Source organism: Drosophila miranda, chromosome 2 (genome assembly GCF_003369915.1).
Source record: "Drosophila miranda strain MSH22 chromosome 2, D.miranda_PacBio2.1, whole genome shotgun sequence".
NCBI lineage: Eukaryota > Metazoa > Arthropoda > Insecta > Diptera > Drosophilidae > Drosophila > Drosophila miranda.
In genome coordinates, this window is record NC_046675.1 from 7,757,683 (window position 1) to 7,774,276 (window position 16,594).

A 16,594-nucleotide genomic window follows, 5' to 3' on the forward strand; every position below is an offset into this window, starting at 1 on the left:
GGATTTTTTCAAAATTGGACCACTATTATCATACATATATGTATGAAGCAGACAGATTATTTTAGCCACTTCTGGTCACCAAACTTCCAAGGCATACTATACCGCTCAAAAGTTAGCTTCCTAACTTCCCCAATACCTAATTTACTAAATGTTTTCGGCTGGATTCGGGAGAAATCTAAGACAATTCTAGAATAAAAAAACATAATTAAAAACTATACAATTTGCACTACAAAGTGGCAATATTTGTTTGACTTTGTTCACAAGCTACAGCCATGGCCAACCAGTTGAAAATGAAAACGAAAGATAATTTAATTTTATCAAGCTTAGGTAATTTTTGGGGCGATATCTTTATAGGACATAGTTTGGCTGTTTTATAGGGTAGCATTTGCTACCATAAAACAGTCTTTGCTTGTCTTTTCGTCGTGGCATTCTTCCGCTTCTTATCTGTGACGCTATCCACAATCTTGATCCACAATCCATTCTGGAAAATATACCAGATGAGTTCAAGATCTCAGTTCATAAAGGGTAGGTATTTAATTTGACCACAAAATCTCTGGCTGATTTTTCTGTATCATTCTGAATTTCCCTTTAATTATTCTTAGAAGTTAGCTCCGATGAGAGAATGCACTGCAATCAGCTGCTCTCCGATGCTTTCTATGGCCGTTCAATTGACGGCAATGCGCTCGCTATACTCTCCGATCCAACTGTGCACTCGATAGAGAAATTCGACAGCTTGCTGATAGATCTTCGCCATTCCGCCAAGGCATTAAGACGCGGGTCTCTGTCGCGAGCAGTTGTCGATTTTCGAGGCGGGATACCACTTAAGAGCGGTTCCTATAGCTACCCCGTACGTTCTTCTTGATTAGTTTATGGCGGGCGTAAAGTGTGGAATCGCCTGATCATGGAGTTGAACAATGTTACCGTCGAGGATAGCGCCTCCGTAAGTAAGATTCTTTGATTCTTCGGCACCGACGTAGAGGAATTTGTCGTGTGCGTGGGTTTACATAAGAAAATGCGATTAGCCGTCCGTCCCGTGGACTCTGCATAATTGCTCTCAATTGCTGAAGCTTTTGCTCTGATATTTATCGGTTTTTGTTTTCTGTTTGCCATTGACATTGCCCACCAAATCGAGGGGCAATGCTCGAGAATATAACACCAAGCAATTAACAGATCGTTTAAAACAATTTGTTAATCGTTGCAGTACAAAAGTTGGGGTTCAAGTAATATTCCACTGTAATTTGTCATATTTTTTAGCAGGTCACTCAGTAAACAATGTAGGAAATTGACAGTGTACTGATTTATCAACTATTCCAACTAATCAGCCATTAATTTATGGCCTGATTAAAACAATCTGGGTAGATGGTAGAACAAAACAGCATTCAGCATTAGGTATTCAGCATCCCATGAACCGTAGACTGAAACTCACGCTCAATTAATCACGATTGGCGAGCGGAGCAGTCAGTCACATTCGGGCCACGATGAAAGGGGTCGCTCCCCACCGCCCCTGGGGGGGACTCTTTTGAGCCATAAAGTTATGTAAATGAATGCAAGAATTTAATTGTAATGCTCATAAATAAAACAGTAAAACTTCCCCACGGCGAGTGTACGGGAGAGTATAAAATCGGAATTGCCTGTTAGGTGCTGGTACTCCCTAGCAGAAATGACTAATTAACATAAGTAAATAGATATTTGCATTAATAAAATATAATTATAGTATGTGATTACATTCATTTGCAGGGGGATGCGCACAATCGATCGCCGCACAATCGTGCGCCTCCGGTGGGAGCCACAGCCACATCCACACCCACACATGCCGAGAGGCAAAAGCCCCAACTGCTATATGCCATCAACGACAACCCGCCCTGGTATCTGAGCATATTCCTCGCATTCCAGCACTATCTGACCATGATCGGGGCCATTGTCTCCATCCCGTTCATACTGACGCCGGCGCTGTGCATGTCCGACGAGGATGCCAATCGGGGCATCATCATATCCACCATGATCTTCGTCACCGGCATTGTGACCTACTTCCAGGCCACGTGGGGCGTCCGTCTGCCCATTGTTCAGGGCGGAACCATCTCGTTTCTGGTGCCGACGCTCGCCATTCTCGCCCTGCCCCAGTGGAAGTGTCCTCCCCAGGCCGAGATGGATGCCATGGCCGAGGACGAGCGGCAGGAGCTGTGGCAAGTGCGTATGCGGGAGCTATCGGGCGCCATCGCTGTGTCCGCCATGGTTCAAGTCATCCTGGGCTACACGGGGCTGGTGGGCAAGATCCTCAAGTACGTCACGCCGCTGACAATTGTGCCCACTGTGTCGCTGGTGGGACTGACGCTGTTCGAGCATGCGGCGGACACGGCCTCCAAGCACTGGGGCATAGCCGTGGGGTGAGTATTCCGAGATGTTTGCCCTTCTCCCACTCACCTATTCACAATCTATGCAGCACCACGGCCATGCTGACGCTCTTCTCGCAGATAATGTCCAATGTGTCCGTGCCCGTGGTGGCCTACCGCAAGGGTCACGGCTTTGAGGTGCGCCAGTTCCAGTTGTTTCGCCTGTTCCCAGTGCTGCTGACCATCATGATCATGTGGGGCCTGTGCGGCATCCTGACCGCCACCGATGTCTTCCCACCGTCGCATCCCTCCCGCACAGATGTCCGTCTGAATGTCCTGATCAGCGCCAAGTGGTTCTACGTGCCGTATCCGGGACAGTTCGGCTGGCCATCGGTCACGCTGTCAGGGGTTCTGGGGATGCTGGCCGGCGTGCTGGCCTGCACGGTGGAATCTCTGAGCTATTACCCGACTGTGTCGCAGATGTCGGGCGCCCACTCGCCTCCGCTTCATGCCATCAATCGGGGCATCGGCACTGAGGGACTAGGCACTGTCCTCGCCGGACTCTGGGGAGCTGGCAACGGAACGAACACGTTCGGAGAGAATGTCGGCGCCATCGGAGTCACTAAGGTTGGTACAGCGATGCTTTTTGATGGTTGACTTCTCCACTGATGGATTCATCTGCTTTTCAGATTGGTTCGCGTCGCGTCATCCAGTGGGCGGCTCTGATAATGGTCCTCCAAGGGGTGATTGGAAAGTTTGGCGCCATCTTCATTCTCATTCCCGATTCGGTGGTGGGCGGAATATTCTGCGTGATGTTCGGCATGATCATTGCCTTCGGCCTGTCCACGCTGCAGTATGTGGATCTGCGATCGTCGCGGAACCTGTACATCCTCGGCTTGTCCATATTCTTTCCCATGGTTCTCTGTCGCTGGATGCAGGATCATCCCGGTGCCATTGACACGGGCAACGAGACGGTCGACTCGACACTATCGGTGCTCCTGGGCACGACCATATTGGTGGGTGGTGTCCTGGGTTGCTTTCTGGACAACGTGATACCTGGCACGCCCGCCGAGCGCGGCCTCATCGAGTGGGCCAACGAAATGCCGCTCGGCGATGACAACATCAACGACGGCACGGCCACGGACTACGACTTTCCCTATGGCATGGATGCCATTCGCAGCTGGAAGTGGACCTACTACATACCCTTTATGCCCACCTACAAGCTCCAAAAGCAGAGCTGATTATCTCCGTAGTTGGGCTCGATCGATGGGAACGCCAGAGAATAATAATGAATGCAACTCTATTTGTAATTCAGTTTTTATTATTTATTTTTAGAAAACGATGTTCTGTTCGTTCTCTCACGCCCTAATCTAATTACAATTTGAACACTTCCAATTCCCATTCGAATTCGGATTCCTACCCAAAACGAGCTAAAGATTTTATGTTTTTCTGTTTGTTTTTTTAAATTCGCTTATTGTTTGATTTGTAACTACTTTTTACTGTACGCTCTTCGTTTCCGTTTCCGCTTTCGCTCACAGTTTTGCATATTTTCTATTATTTCGCAATAACATCAATAGACCTAGCAAACGAAAGCTTCTAACCACCAATTAAACTCTATTCAAATCTCGAAAACCATTCATAATCAGTTCGTTCTGTATAATGCAAAAAATTGGTGTTAAAATTATTTTGTAGAAATTTTAACGCATTTTCGGCGCGAGGCTTACACTCAAATCCTCCACAAAAATAGTATAGAAAATACATGTACAATATATATTTGTGAAACATATCCTTCATCCTTCTCTCCATCTCTGTACGAGTACGAGTATCTCTGTATCTTTGTCTCTCATTCACACTTACAGTTAAAATCAACGTTATACGGCTATGGCTAAATCTAAAACCGTCGAGGAACCAAGGCACAATCATTTGAAAATCGTATATAATCGCATACACGATCTATTGCTGAAACTCCGCTATATCCGAACTACAACAAACCTACGACTAATAGCAGCGTCCAAAGGTGGCACTGCACTCTAGATTATAACTTTGGCTATATCAAAAAATTATCAAAAATTCTCTACAATTAATTGGATGCTGGGAACTGGGTGTCCGGGGTCTAGAACTTGTTGTGCTCATTATGGGGATTATGGTGGTGATGGTGGGCAGACTGCGTCTGGCTCTGGGCAGGCTGTAGCTGGAGCTGTTGTTGTTTCTTGTTTCCGCCACTGCTGGCGCGCGAGGATGAGGCCGATACCGACGAGGAGGCAGGTGTGTTGGCCGGCGTGCTCATGGCCTGGCCATGTCCGTGCCCGTTCCCTTGATGGCCGGGGCTGGCCTTTTTCCGTTTCGAGTAGTAGCAGAAGATGCAGAAGCCATTCTGCGGTGTGGTACATCAAATGTTTGTCGGACTGCGAGTAGCCGAAGAAGTGCGGTAACGCGATCCGGATCTGCAATGGTCTAAGCGTCAGCGGGGAACAGTTGGAAATGTATGTAGAATTCGACTCACCGTGAAATGCTGGAGGTGTAGTCCCGCACCGGTGTGCGTGCTTCCCTTCTCTGGTAGGCGCTGCTACCGGCAGCACTGCTGCTGCTGGTTGTTGGTGGCTCCAGCAGCGACATCGTCCGATGATCGTAGGGTCGGATGGAGCGTCGTCCCAGGGTGGCATAACCATCCAGGTGGCTGCTGCCGGCCGCACTGCTGCTGCTGGCCGTGGGCAGGCTGCCGTTCAGGGTGTAGGAGGAGCGGCGCTTGGGATTGTACGTGTTGTAGTAGCCACTGGCGATGGCTCCGTTGCTGGGACTCGAGCTGGAGGAGCTCTTGTATCGCATGGGCACGGAGCTGTAGTCGTGCACCTCGTACCGCTTGCTGAGGAACGAGGGCGAGGTGTTGCGTATGTCGTTGAGGCTCTTGCGCGGCTTGCTCGTGGCCCCACCCGACGACGAGGTGGAGTAGTCCAACGGCGAGCGGTACATGGGAGGCTTCAGCTCCGTGCCCACTGGGCTCAGCTTCAGGGGCCTGAAGAACTGCTGGGCAATGTCCGGGGAGTGGGAACGTGGCTCCACCTCGGCCACATGCAACTTGTGGCTGGAGCGAGCCTTGACCGCCGCCTGCTGTTCCCTGTAGTAGTCCCGCACCGCCGAGGGACCCACGATGCTGCTGGTGCGACGCGGCTTCTTCTGCTCGTTGAAGCGGCTGTAGAAGCTCCGCCGCTTGATGCGATCAATGACGCTCTCGTTGGGATCGGAGCTCTCCGAGCAGCGCGTGGGCGAGGAGAGCGAGGCCCGCGACAGGCGCGACACTGTGGGCGAGGGCGTCGCGTGCAGCATGTAGTTGTCCTCGGAGCAGATCGACCAGTTGTCAAAGTACAGCTCCGGCTCCTCGGTGGGCGACAGGAACGTCGAGGTGGAGGCGCAGTCATCCTGGTAGCTGCGCGAGTCCGAGGAGTAGTTGGCAATGTTCTCGAAGGAGGGCGTCAGCATCGGATTGTTCCGGTTGATCTCATGCGCCGACGAGGTGCGGTACCCCGACGTCTGCGAGCTGCAGTTGTTGTTCGTGTTCGTCGAGTTGTTGTTGGTGGCATTCTCCACGGACTGCTGGCTGGAGCTGTTGTTCGAGGAGGCGCTCTTCATGGCCCCCGGATAAGGTGGCAGATTCGAGTACAGTCCCATCCCGCCGTTGCCATTGATGAGCGCCGGATTGGTCTTGGATCCGCGGTAGCTGCTGCCACTTGTGGTGGTGGTGGCTGTAGTCACGGCGCTGGCCGCACCACTCGCACCACTGGCCCCCTGGGCACTGGCCAGATCCAACATCAGACCTTTGCGCTTCTCCTTGATGCTCGGGGTGGTGCTACTGCTGGCGCTGGTCGGCTTCATGGCCTGTCCCTGGTTCTGTCTGCAGTCCGGACAGGCCGTCTCGCAGTTGCAGTTCTCTTCGGTGGCGGCCGGGGCAATTGGCTTGGCCTTCACCACGTTCTGGTAGATGGGCGATGTCGGCAGCATAGGATCCTGCTCCTCGCGCACCTGGCGCTCAATGTTGCTGGTGGATCGAGTGCTCCGCACACGCCTCTGTTCGCTGCTCTCCCGATCGAAGCGTCGTAGCAGTCCACCGAACATCTTGTTGACGGCTCCACTCTGCTTCCCGGTGGCCCCGTCTGGGCCGACTCCTGCATGCAGCTCTTCCACGCTGGCCGCTCGCTTGGGACTCGCCCTTGAGCTGGACTGGGAGCGAGGCACAGAACGCTCCCTCAGAGATCGCAGCATGCTATCGAAGCGGGACCGTTTGTCCACGCGCTTATCTTCGGCCGGCAGCTCGATGGATATCTCAGCCTCCAGAGATTTTTTCTTGCGCAGTATCGTGGCCTTCTCAGGGGAGTTGCGCTCTTCGGGTGAGCCCTGCTTCTGGGTGCAGGCCAAGGCTGTCGTCCCTCCGGATGTGGCCGTCTTCTTGTCCTTGCTCATGGCCGAGTCCCGCAGCTTCTCGAACTTCTGGCCCAGGGCGTAGAGCAGGCCCTTGCTGGGTTTCTTCTCCGGCGACTTCTCCTTCGATTTGATCACCGGACTCGACTCCTTGGAGCTGTCTGCAGGTGTTGTTGTGGCCGTGGTGTTTGTGGTTGTTGTGGCTGAGGGCGACGTGGTGGGCGTCACTGGCGTTGGTGGCACCAGCTTGGATTTCTTGGACACTTTGATGATCTTCTTGATAGTCGTCGGCCGCGAGTCGCTTGATGAAGAGGCCGTATCCTTGGTATCGATCACGTTACTCATGGTGCCGGTGGGCGTGGCCGAAAGAGATTTCTCTTCCGACGTGGACTTGGAGCTGACGGGAGTGCCAGTGGCGGAGATATCTGCCGAGGCAGTTGGAGTCGCCTCCGCAATGGTGGGAATGGCCACCCCGCTCCGTGTGACCTTACGCAATTCCTTGGGCGTGGCCAGTTTGGTGGCCGGATAGCTCTTGGGACGCATCAGGCGGCTCTCCCGTGGCGCATTCTCCCCAGCCTGAGAGTCGTTGCCCACAGCTGATGGCAGCTTGCTCGGAAGCTTGCTGGGCAGGGCCGAGGCAGAGGCCGAGGCCGAGGGTTCGGGCAGCTCCGTTCCAGACTTGAGGCTCAGACCGAGGTCCTTCATGGGGTAGGACTTGGGGCGCTTCAGCCGGGTCTCCTTGGGCGTAGAGGCAGGCACTGGCATCTCTGTGGCAGCTGTCTCCGTACTGGGCGTCTTCGGCTCGTCTGCCTTTCTGGACACCTTCTTGACTTTGCGGACCAGCGTGGTGGTTGTTGTTGTTGTCGTCGTTGAGAGCTTGGTGGCCTCCGCCTCGTTGGAAGCGACATCCTTGGGCTTCACCTTCTTCACCTTGCGGATGGTTGAGGTCTCCTCTGTCTTGTCAGTTTCTCCATCGGGAGTCTGCCCCTGATCGTGCTGGGTACGTACGGCGGAGAGAAGCTGCAGCTCTTGCAGAATCTTATCCGCCAGCTCATGCTTGTCCAGATCGGTTTCCAGCTCACGTGGCCTGGACACACTTCGTTGTCGCAGTCCCGAGCGCTTGCCTGAAGAGTCCTGTGCTGTCTGTCCTGTCTGTTGGGTGCCTTCGGGTGCATCTGGGAAAAGTTCCACGCTCTTGTTGCGCGTGTGACGCATCGATGACCTGACTGGCCCTGGCTCCAGTGTGGGCACCTCATCGGCTTGCTCCACGTTGGGCAGACTGTGCTTGCGCCGACGCAGATCCGCCTGCTCCATGCGATCGCTGGATTTCTCGCGTATGTCCCGCAACATGGTCTGCGTGTCGCGATCGCGTGGATCGTCGAAGAAGTCGGGCCGCAGAAAACGTGAGATTCGGCGCTGCGAGGAGCGTCCGCGCAGGGAACTACTGCCCTCGCCCGGTGGCACGTTCGGCGGCAATGCACCGTTCGGCGGTGGCGACAGGCAGCCGCTTGGCGGACGCCCCAGGCCAGCGCTATAACGCTTTTCCGGCACCTCCTTCGTCGTCGTCGTTGTCGCTCCATTACTGGACTTGCTCAAGTAGGGGGAGTAGTACTTGTACTTGTCACTGATGTCGCTGGTGTAGGTGCTGCTGCAGAGCGAGGACTTGCCGTAGTCATCCCGACATACGCTGCTGCTGCGGCTCTTGCTGGTCGTAGTCGGCGTCGTTGCAGGCTGTACTCCCGCTCCGGTTGTCCCCTCCTGATTGGGCTGTGCCTGGGTCTGGGTCAGGGCCTGGCTCCGGCTCAGGCTGCGTCGATAGATGGCCGTACTGGCCGCCGTTGTCTTGGGTGCATCTGTGAGGGGCTTCGGCTTGTACTCCTCCTCCGGCTGATCCGGCAAGTAGCCGCGGCCGCCGCTCTGACTGCGCTTGTAGGGCTTCTGGGTGTTGGCGCTGCTGGGGGCACTCGTCTGCACGCTCAGGGTGCGGGACAGCTTGCGGGCCTGGGTGGGCGGCAGCTTGGCCAGCAGCTGCTCCTGAAAGCACTTGGGCAGTCCCGGCGTGATGCTGGACAGCGTTTCGAGATCCTTCTTGCTCAGCCGCAGACGCGAGAGATCCAGGTCGGCCAGGTCCAGAGGCTCCTCAGCGGTGCCGGCTGCCGCTGCGGTTGTCGCTGCTGTTGGGGCGGTCTTCTCCACATGGGCCGGCGCCGAGCTGGGCTTGCTGGAGCTGCCCTTGCCCTGGTGGTGACCTGTGGGGAGATTCAAAGAGTGGAAGGGACATAGATGAACATCGATGGCACTTGTCCGGCGGCAGACTGAGAGAACGATTTAGTGGCTTCGATTAGTGATTCACTTACTTGCCGGGCGATGGATATCGAGTGTTAGGGGACTACTTACAGTGCATCCATCGATTCAGCGGTTCGGAGGCCCAGTGATCTGTAAACGTTTTGTGTCTTGTTTTGGCAACCAAAAGAACTCTTTATCGGCGGACTAGATTCGAACAAAGAACAAACAAACTTGCAGGAACGAATTACAACAAGGATTAGGACACGTGCAGGACACAAGCTGGCCAATAACAACAAATGCTCAACAATTTGAATGTCATGTTTTATTTTCGGTGTGTATACAAATAGTTTCATTTGTTGTTTGGAATGTTTCTGGTGGTGTAAGTGTGTAAGTGTTTGGGTGTTTAGTTCTTTTTTTAGTATAATGGCTTAATTGGTAGGCTTGAAGCTCTGGAATGCTTTTCTTGAGTTGGATTCAGTTAGGGCGAGCAAAATGACTGGAATGCGGGCCCTGCTCTCTGGAGCAGTGCATCAAACGATTGTCTAACATTTAAAATTATACAATAGTTAAAGAAAATAAATCACAAAGTGTCGCGTGTCTACAATATGAAACTGGAATGATTCGATAGGTGACAAAATCAAATTGTTCAAATGTTATCCAAAAATATATATAATACAATTCACAATCGTTTCTGGCAATTCCGATTGCTGGCATTCGGCACTTTAATTAAAAGTTTTCCCTATGCCGTTGGCTCTCCAAAATGAAATACAAACAATTTTGTTAAACAATAAACAAATGTGTAAATCGAATTGGGTAACACAAAAGAGTTTGAACAATTTCAGCCAGGTCAGGTTCTGGTTCCACCAGAACACACCCACTGCAAAGCTCTCGACAGCTGCACCCACTAGCACCCAACCACCCACTGTGTCCACCCACAGGGCCGGCAATTGGCAGAGCAGAGCAGAGCAGAGCAGGGCTGTGCTGCTGCCATAGCTTTATGGCTTCTTGGGGCTTCTTGTGGTTGCTGTGGCGGTGGGACTGCGGATGATGGTGCTAGTGGCGGTGCTGTTGCTGCTGCTGCTGCTGATGGCTTTGGCCCGCTGGGGTGTTGCAGTGGCTGTTGCTTGGATGGTGGCCTGGATGGTGGTGGCTGCTTGTCTGATTTGCTGCTGCCGGTTGCTGCCGCCGCAGTTGTTGCTGGAGGTGGTGGTGGTTATGGTTAGCTTCGACGGAGTACTGAGCCCGGCCCCGGCAACGGCAACCGTCGTGGCAATTATGGCGGGATGCGTTTTGGTAGCTGTGGCTGTGGCAGTGGTGACGGTACTGAACGGACTCTGGTTAATGGTTATAACATGCTTTGTGGGCGTGGTAGTAGTTAAAGTAGTTAAACCAACTGCAAACGAAAGTAAGTACGAAATTGTGTGTAAACGGCCAATAATAAAATTATCACTCAAAATAATTCGGTTGTTTTATGTGGCGCTCTACAGTTCTACGGTTACGATATGCAGCGCCTAAGGGCTAAGGCTGGTTGGATGATCATGAGATTGGGTGGGTTAAGGCTGGTGGTTCAGGGGTTGGTTCTACGGAATGATGATGAACGAAACAAGTTCGATTAGTAGCTGAGATCATTTTCAATTCTGTACAGTATTATCGTATTCAAAGTTTTGGACATTTTTTCTTCGACATTTGTTGATTACAACGATTGTTACTTCTTTTTTTTTATATATATTTTATTTGTATTTTCAAGATCGTTTTTCATGGCGCTCTGTTTCACATCGATTATTATTTACATATTGGAAAAAAAAGCCCAGAACTCAGAAATTTGTTTTTGGTTTTGTTATTTTTTTTGTTTTCTGTTTTTTCAACACAGATTGTTTTAGAGCCAAGTTAGTGGTTGGTTTTTGGTCTAGCAGCTTGTTGGCTTGTTGGCTTGCTGGCGGTTTTTAACAGCGTGGACAGGTGGACAGTGTAGACTACATTGAGAAGCTTTTTGAGTGGTTTTTTTTTTTGGCTTTTGGTGCGCATGTGGTTGTAGTATGGGCGGGTGTATGTGTGTGTGCGTGTGAGGCTTAGTGATGTTAAACAAATTAATTTCTTGTACAACACAAATTGTTTTTGGTTTAATTTCGGTTTCTTAATTTTTGGTTTTAATCTTGTTTGTAACTAATAAAAAAACACATTAAAAACGAAGAAAACTTTGGGAAACTCAACTTGAAACTTGGATTTTCGTTTTTGGTTTTTGGTTTTCGATTTTATTATTTATTTTTTGTGTGTGTGTGTGTGGGTGTTGTGGGGTTAGCGCATTAGAAAAGTTTCTAGTTTCTAGTTTGCTTGTTGTTTTTTTATTTTGAGGGGTGTATGATGGGGGAGTAGGAGTACGAGTATATATATAACTGGTAAAACTAAAACAAATTTAAGGTAGCGGGGCCATTTGCATAAGAAAAGAACTGTACAACAATTAATTTTCCAAAGGAAATATACGAGAGTATTTTCATAAAAATTCTTTTGGTTGCGAAAACATAATCTCTGTGGTCGCACACCACACATACAAATCCAATAATAACAACGAAAAAAAAAACAAAAAAACAACATAATTTTGTTTTGTTTTTGTTTGTTTTTTGCGGTTGCAAAAGAATGCAATGCAATCTTTATTGTCCTCTAGATGGTTCTCACTGCAAAATGTAGTAAATTTATTAGGTGTTTTGTTGTTTCATTTGCTTTAGTTTATTTGATGGTCGTTAAGATTAAGTACAATTTCCTCATCCATCCATCCATTAACAATTTCCTTCTCTTCGAATAACATTTGGGTCTGATGGTGGGGGGGAGGGGACACTTGGTACAGAGGATATCGAGTATATACGTATATCCTTAAGCGTGTCAATATATTCTATGCATTGTATGTATCTAACAGGTATACAGAACTTTGAATACGATTTCATTTCACATTATTGACTTGACACAAATTTGTTTCTTTTCTTTGAATAGTTTGTAGTTTGTTTGTAGCTTCATTTTCATCATCATTGCATGAGAGAGCGGTACATAATAATAATAATAATAATTGAAAGGCAAATCATAAAAGGTGAGGGGGGCGGATAGGGCAAATCATAAGTTGTGCGAGAACGATTAGGGGCACGTCTTGGGGGCGGAGGCTTTGGTTCGGTTCTTGTTGAGCAATAAATACGAGTACGGGGTATGTAATTGTGGGCTACACAGAAACCAATCGTTCGAAAAGCATCAGCGGCATTAGGGGTTAATAACAAAAAAAGACTTGTGCTCTAGGACAGACAGCAGATAGAGATATAGATAAAGATAGATTTTACTGGATAGAGCGATAGATAGATAGATAGATATATAGTAGAATTATGCTATTAAAAACTGTGCGCGCACACAAAACAGAAACTAAAAAAAAAAATAATAAATATATATGTGATGTATATATTCATATCATTTCCAACAGAATTAAATTTTTGTCATTGTTTAAGTATTAATTGGCATTTTCACTTGATAATTACAGTAGACACTTAATTAATAATTATTGTGTTGTTTTTGTGTGTGTTTCATTGCTGTTGTTGTTTTTTTTTAACTGGTTTTGAGGGGATTTCAGGCTGCACAATATATGGTACTGTTTTACGATTTACGGTTTAGACTATATAGAGATAAGGTAATTTTCACTTGATCTGTATTCAATTTTTTTTCGTTTAGCAAACATCAAAAAACTACTAGAAATATATATACGAATATGTAAATGTAGATATAGATATATTGTAGATGTAGGCATAGGTAGATTGAAATTGAAATAAACTCTTATTTATGTAGCAGAACATTTTCTATAGATTTGTCTGATGTCTGGACAGCCAGTTTCTGAATCAGAATTCAGATTTTTCATTTCCTTCTTTTTTTGATATTTGTTTTTTTTTCTGTTTTTCGGTTTACTTTTCCTGTTGCGACTGTCTCCACTACTGATCTAGGTATTTACTCTTTAATCTGTGATATTCACCTCTTGGCAACGTGGCGCCGGTGCGCGAGAACATCGATTCCATGTCGCTGCCCAGGTCCCGGGACATGCTGTGCCGCCAGGGGGCACCCAGGCCTCCGCTGTTGCTGCCACTGTTCAGGCGGCTGTTGGGGAAGAGAGAGAGAAAACGAATGTCAAACTGGTGCACCAAGACCCCCTTCTTCCCACCTAGAGGACGACACAGTCGAGACGAACGTACAGCCGAGGGACTTGCACATTACATGGGATGGACCAACTTACAGGCAGCATTTGTGGCCGCCCGGCCACGACGCCAGCCACCGGCGTAGCCGTCCCGCCGTAATGTTCAAGGCCCCCAGCCAGCGCTCCCCGCACCTGAAAGCAGGAGCAGGTGTGACAACAGCCAAATATTATTTTGTATGGATTGCGGTTTAATGGTGTACAGCAGGAGATGGCATTTGGGCGGCAGCCTACAGTGCGTTTCATAATAATAATAATAACACGTTCTATAGACATCAGCGATTACACTCAGAGAAAAATGCACTGGAGTTTTAATATTTACAATTCGATTTACCACCGGGCCACGACGACGATGGAGTACTCGATGGAGTACGATTTATCTAGAATTTACGTGGAGAAACTTTTGTGATCTTTGCCCACATACAATAGTTTTTTATGACGTTTTGTTGCCACATTTTCTACAAGAAATTTTAGAATTTTTCGTTTTAAAAATTGTAGAAAATAATGCAATAGTGTCATGCTTATAAAAATTAGCCAATCTTATAGAAAATTGATTAAATGTTTTACTTTTGAAAAATACGATGGAAAAGCTCTTAAAACAGCTGTGCCAACTCTTAAGTCCGACACTGTATGCTTTGAACAAAATATCGGGCGACGATAAATATATCTCATATTTAAATTAAATATTTTTATATTTAAAATATAAATATATCATATTTAAAATAAATATATTTCATATTTATATTACATTTTATATGCCTAATATTTTCTTCAAATTTATTTTAATATTTTATATTATATCTTATATTTATTTTAAAGTGTTTTATATTCATATTAAATATTGATTCAAACTGAATATTTAATTGAAATATTTATGGGTGTGTCTTTTTCTTTGAGTGTACTCACTCTTTTGCACCCCTTTTGGGTTCTACAACGCACTGTAGTAGCTGCCAGCATAGGGTTCTGTATCTGGTTCGAGTTCTTGTTCTGGTGGTACTTACACTTGCTTCTTCTCGACCGTCTCGCTATAGCTACTCGTATAACTAACTTGGGATCTATGCACGCTTCGTGAATGATGGGTTAAAGCATTGATTGGTGGATGTTGGATTTGTTATTGTTAGATGGGAGGCAAGTGGCAAGGCAGCATGTAAGAAATGGATAACAAAATTAGCAATGTTTGAGTGGTGTAAAAGCACTAGATCCCATTCTTTCCATGGGTCATGGTCGTGGTGTCCGCTGGAGTACTGCCGCAGGAGTGGACTCTTAATCAAATCCCTTTCGACTGTGACTACTCCAACGGAAGGTAATGTAATGAAATTATTAACTGCAGCCACGCTGGGACACGTTTGCATAAGCTGCACTGGCAGTCTGACTGGCAGACTGATTGACTGACGGACTGTCTGTTTGAATGTCTGGCTGGCTGGATGGGTGGCAATCAACTTTGGATGCCACACCACTGGTGCAGCACACCACCCACTCGCGCGGACGGCACTCACCTGGCAAAGGGTGAGACTCCCTGGCTCCAGAATGGACTGTGGCTCTGTGCCTGCCGCGAGATGTCCGTGAGCAGGCGACTAGAATGGCTGGGGAAACCGACTGTCAGGTCGCTGTTGACGTTGAGGCGATTCGTTAAGTTTCGCACCTGCAATATTCACAAAATTATGAAGTCCAGCGCCCACAGACGTAAAGTAATGTATATTAAAGCCTTGTCCTAGAGTCTTACCCGCTGCAGCAGTGTCGAGAACAGATTCTCCGCCGTGAGTATCTCAAAGCCATCATCGTCGTCATCATCCTCTTCGTTAGAGCTTTGCGAGTCGTTGTCCTGACTAATTTTCTTGACAGGTCTTGAGCTTCTGCGGGTGTGTTACAAAGAGAGAAGTTGGGAGATGGTAAGATGATGAAAATAACTGAATCAAAAAGCAGTCAGGGTGGGGAGTGCACAGAGGAGTGGAGAGGAGGGAAGGCTGACTGATTCAATCCGGCAATCCAGTTACGTATTCATGCCATGGGCGGATTGGGCGATTGGGAAGCAACCTTTGGTTTAGACTAAGCGAAAAGGATGCTGGCAAACCTGAGTCGGTGTGGGGTGAAGCGTGCCTCCTCATCGGCCCCGGGCCCGGCTCCGGTGCCGTCACGTGTTGTCGAGGTGGTGCGCATCTTCTGGAATGGCGAACCCTCATCGAAGCCGGCCTCGCTGAGCAGGGAGCTGTGTGCAAAATTGAATTCATTCAAGCGCAAGTTGCACCCAAGGTTTGATGGCAAAAGTTTTACCCAATGCGACGCGACGGACGCAGTCGGCTAAAGGTGGACCGACTGGAGGCGGTGGTGTGACTCGATTCGGATGGCTCGATGCTGCGCTCTCGGGGCGTGATGAAGCCACCGCCCTCGACGGCAATCGGTATGATAAATTCACGTGGACTCTTCTTGATGGGCTGGGAGGTGCCCAGTCCTGTCACGGTTGCCTGTGACATATTTGTGGCCGTGGTGGTGGTCGCATCCGATTCGGATTCGACCGTCGACTGGCGTGACAGTGAGCCGGAGCTGCAGGAGGTTGTAAGACATGCAAATACTTTTATAGCATCTTTCGAATATTCATGGCAACTGTTTCATCCTGCTTACCGCGTGGTTGTGTTGGAGCTGGTGCGTCCGTAGGCGTGCTGCGTGGGTGGTCGCTGGATGGTGATGACATGCTCCTTGGGCTCCAGGCTGGTCGCTCGCGCCTGCAGCGTCGTCTTGATGGGGCTGTACGGTATGGGGCCTTCGCGCGGCGGGGCGCTGCGCAGATCGGCCACCGGATGCTGCATCTCGGTGCTGAAACGCATGGCCGGCTGCGGTGCCTGCTCTGGTATGCGCGGCTTGATCTCCAGCTGCACCTCCGACTTGGCATTGATCTTGCGGCGCGGCAGAGTGGCCGACTTGAGGGTAATTGAGGCTGTGGAGGTCTTGACGGCACCGGGTGTGCCCGGCTGTCCTTCGGCTCCGGGCGAAGCTGCAGATTAGAGAGAATTTCGGATTAGTTGTGGGCTCCACGGGCGGATTAAAGAGTGAGTGGTGGAGTGTCGGGGGTGTGGTGCAACAGCAACGAGTAAGCAATGAAGCATAAGTGAACAGTAACAGAAATAGAAACAAACAATCAGTTGGGTTAAAGAGAGTTCATGTACTACATTGTTGAGGGTTAATTAACAGCGGCAGAGGCATAGTCAGGAGGCACAGGCACAGCGGCTACAGATACCGTCCTACAATCATTGGTTGGAAATTGAAAGATAGAACACAACGAGCACGAACAACAGCAGCAGCAACAACAACAACAACAACAACGACAACGAGAACAACAACCAGAACAAACAACGTC

General features: G+C 49.1%; 2 protein-coding genes across 10 annotated transcripts in view; one reads left to right on the forward strand and one right to left on the reverse strand.

Moving 5' to 3' along the window:
• Positions 1-748: 748 nt before the first annotated feature.
• Positions 749-4,112, forward strand: LOC108155746 (solute carrier family 23 member 1). The gene is made up of 4 exons (XM_017286775.2): positions 749-940; positions 1,738-2,384; positions 2,441-2,957; positions 3,020-4,112. The coding sequence occupies exons 1-4, from the start codon at positions 902-904 to the stop codon at positions 3,569-3,571; spliced, it is 1,755 nt and encodes a 584-aa protein (XP_017142264.1). The 5' UTR covers positions 749-901; the 3' UTR covers positions 3,572-4,112.
• A 153-nt stretch (positions 4,113-4,265) lies between these two features.
• Positions 4,266-16,594, reverse strand: part of LOC108155744 (flocculation protein FLO11) — a 54,240-nt gene continuing 41,911 nt past the window's right edge. For 4 of the 9 annotated variants that reach the window (XM_033390255.1, XM_017286769.2, XM_017286764.2 and 1 more), the window contains 9 exons: positions 15,862-16,231; positions 15,514-15,783; positions 15,314-15,448; positions 14,966-15,095; positions 14,739-14,884; positions 14,244-14,306; positions 13,027-13,148; positions 4,834-8,992; positions 4,266-4,774 (listed from right to left, as the gene is read on the reverse strand). In XM_033390255.1, the coding sequence (XP_033246146.1) occupies positions 4,720-4,774; positions 4,834-8,992; positions 13,027-13,148; positions 14,244-14,306; positions 14,739-14,884; positions 14,966-15,095; positions 15,314-15,448; positions 15,514-15,783; positions 15,862-16,231 (5,450 nt within the window). In that variant the 3' untranslated portion in view covers positions 4,266-4,719. Of the gene's footprint in view, positions 4,775-4,833; positions 8,993-9,336; positions 10,423-13,026; positions 13,149-14,243; positions 14,307-14,738; positions 14,885-14,965; positions 15,096-15,313; positions 15,449-15,513; positions 15,784-15,861; positions 16,232-16,594 lie in introns of those variants that run through there. The other 5 variants (XM_017286771.2, XM_017286768.2, XM_017286767.2 and 2 more) reach the window with 4 other exon arrangements.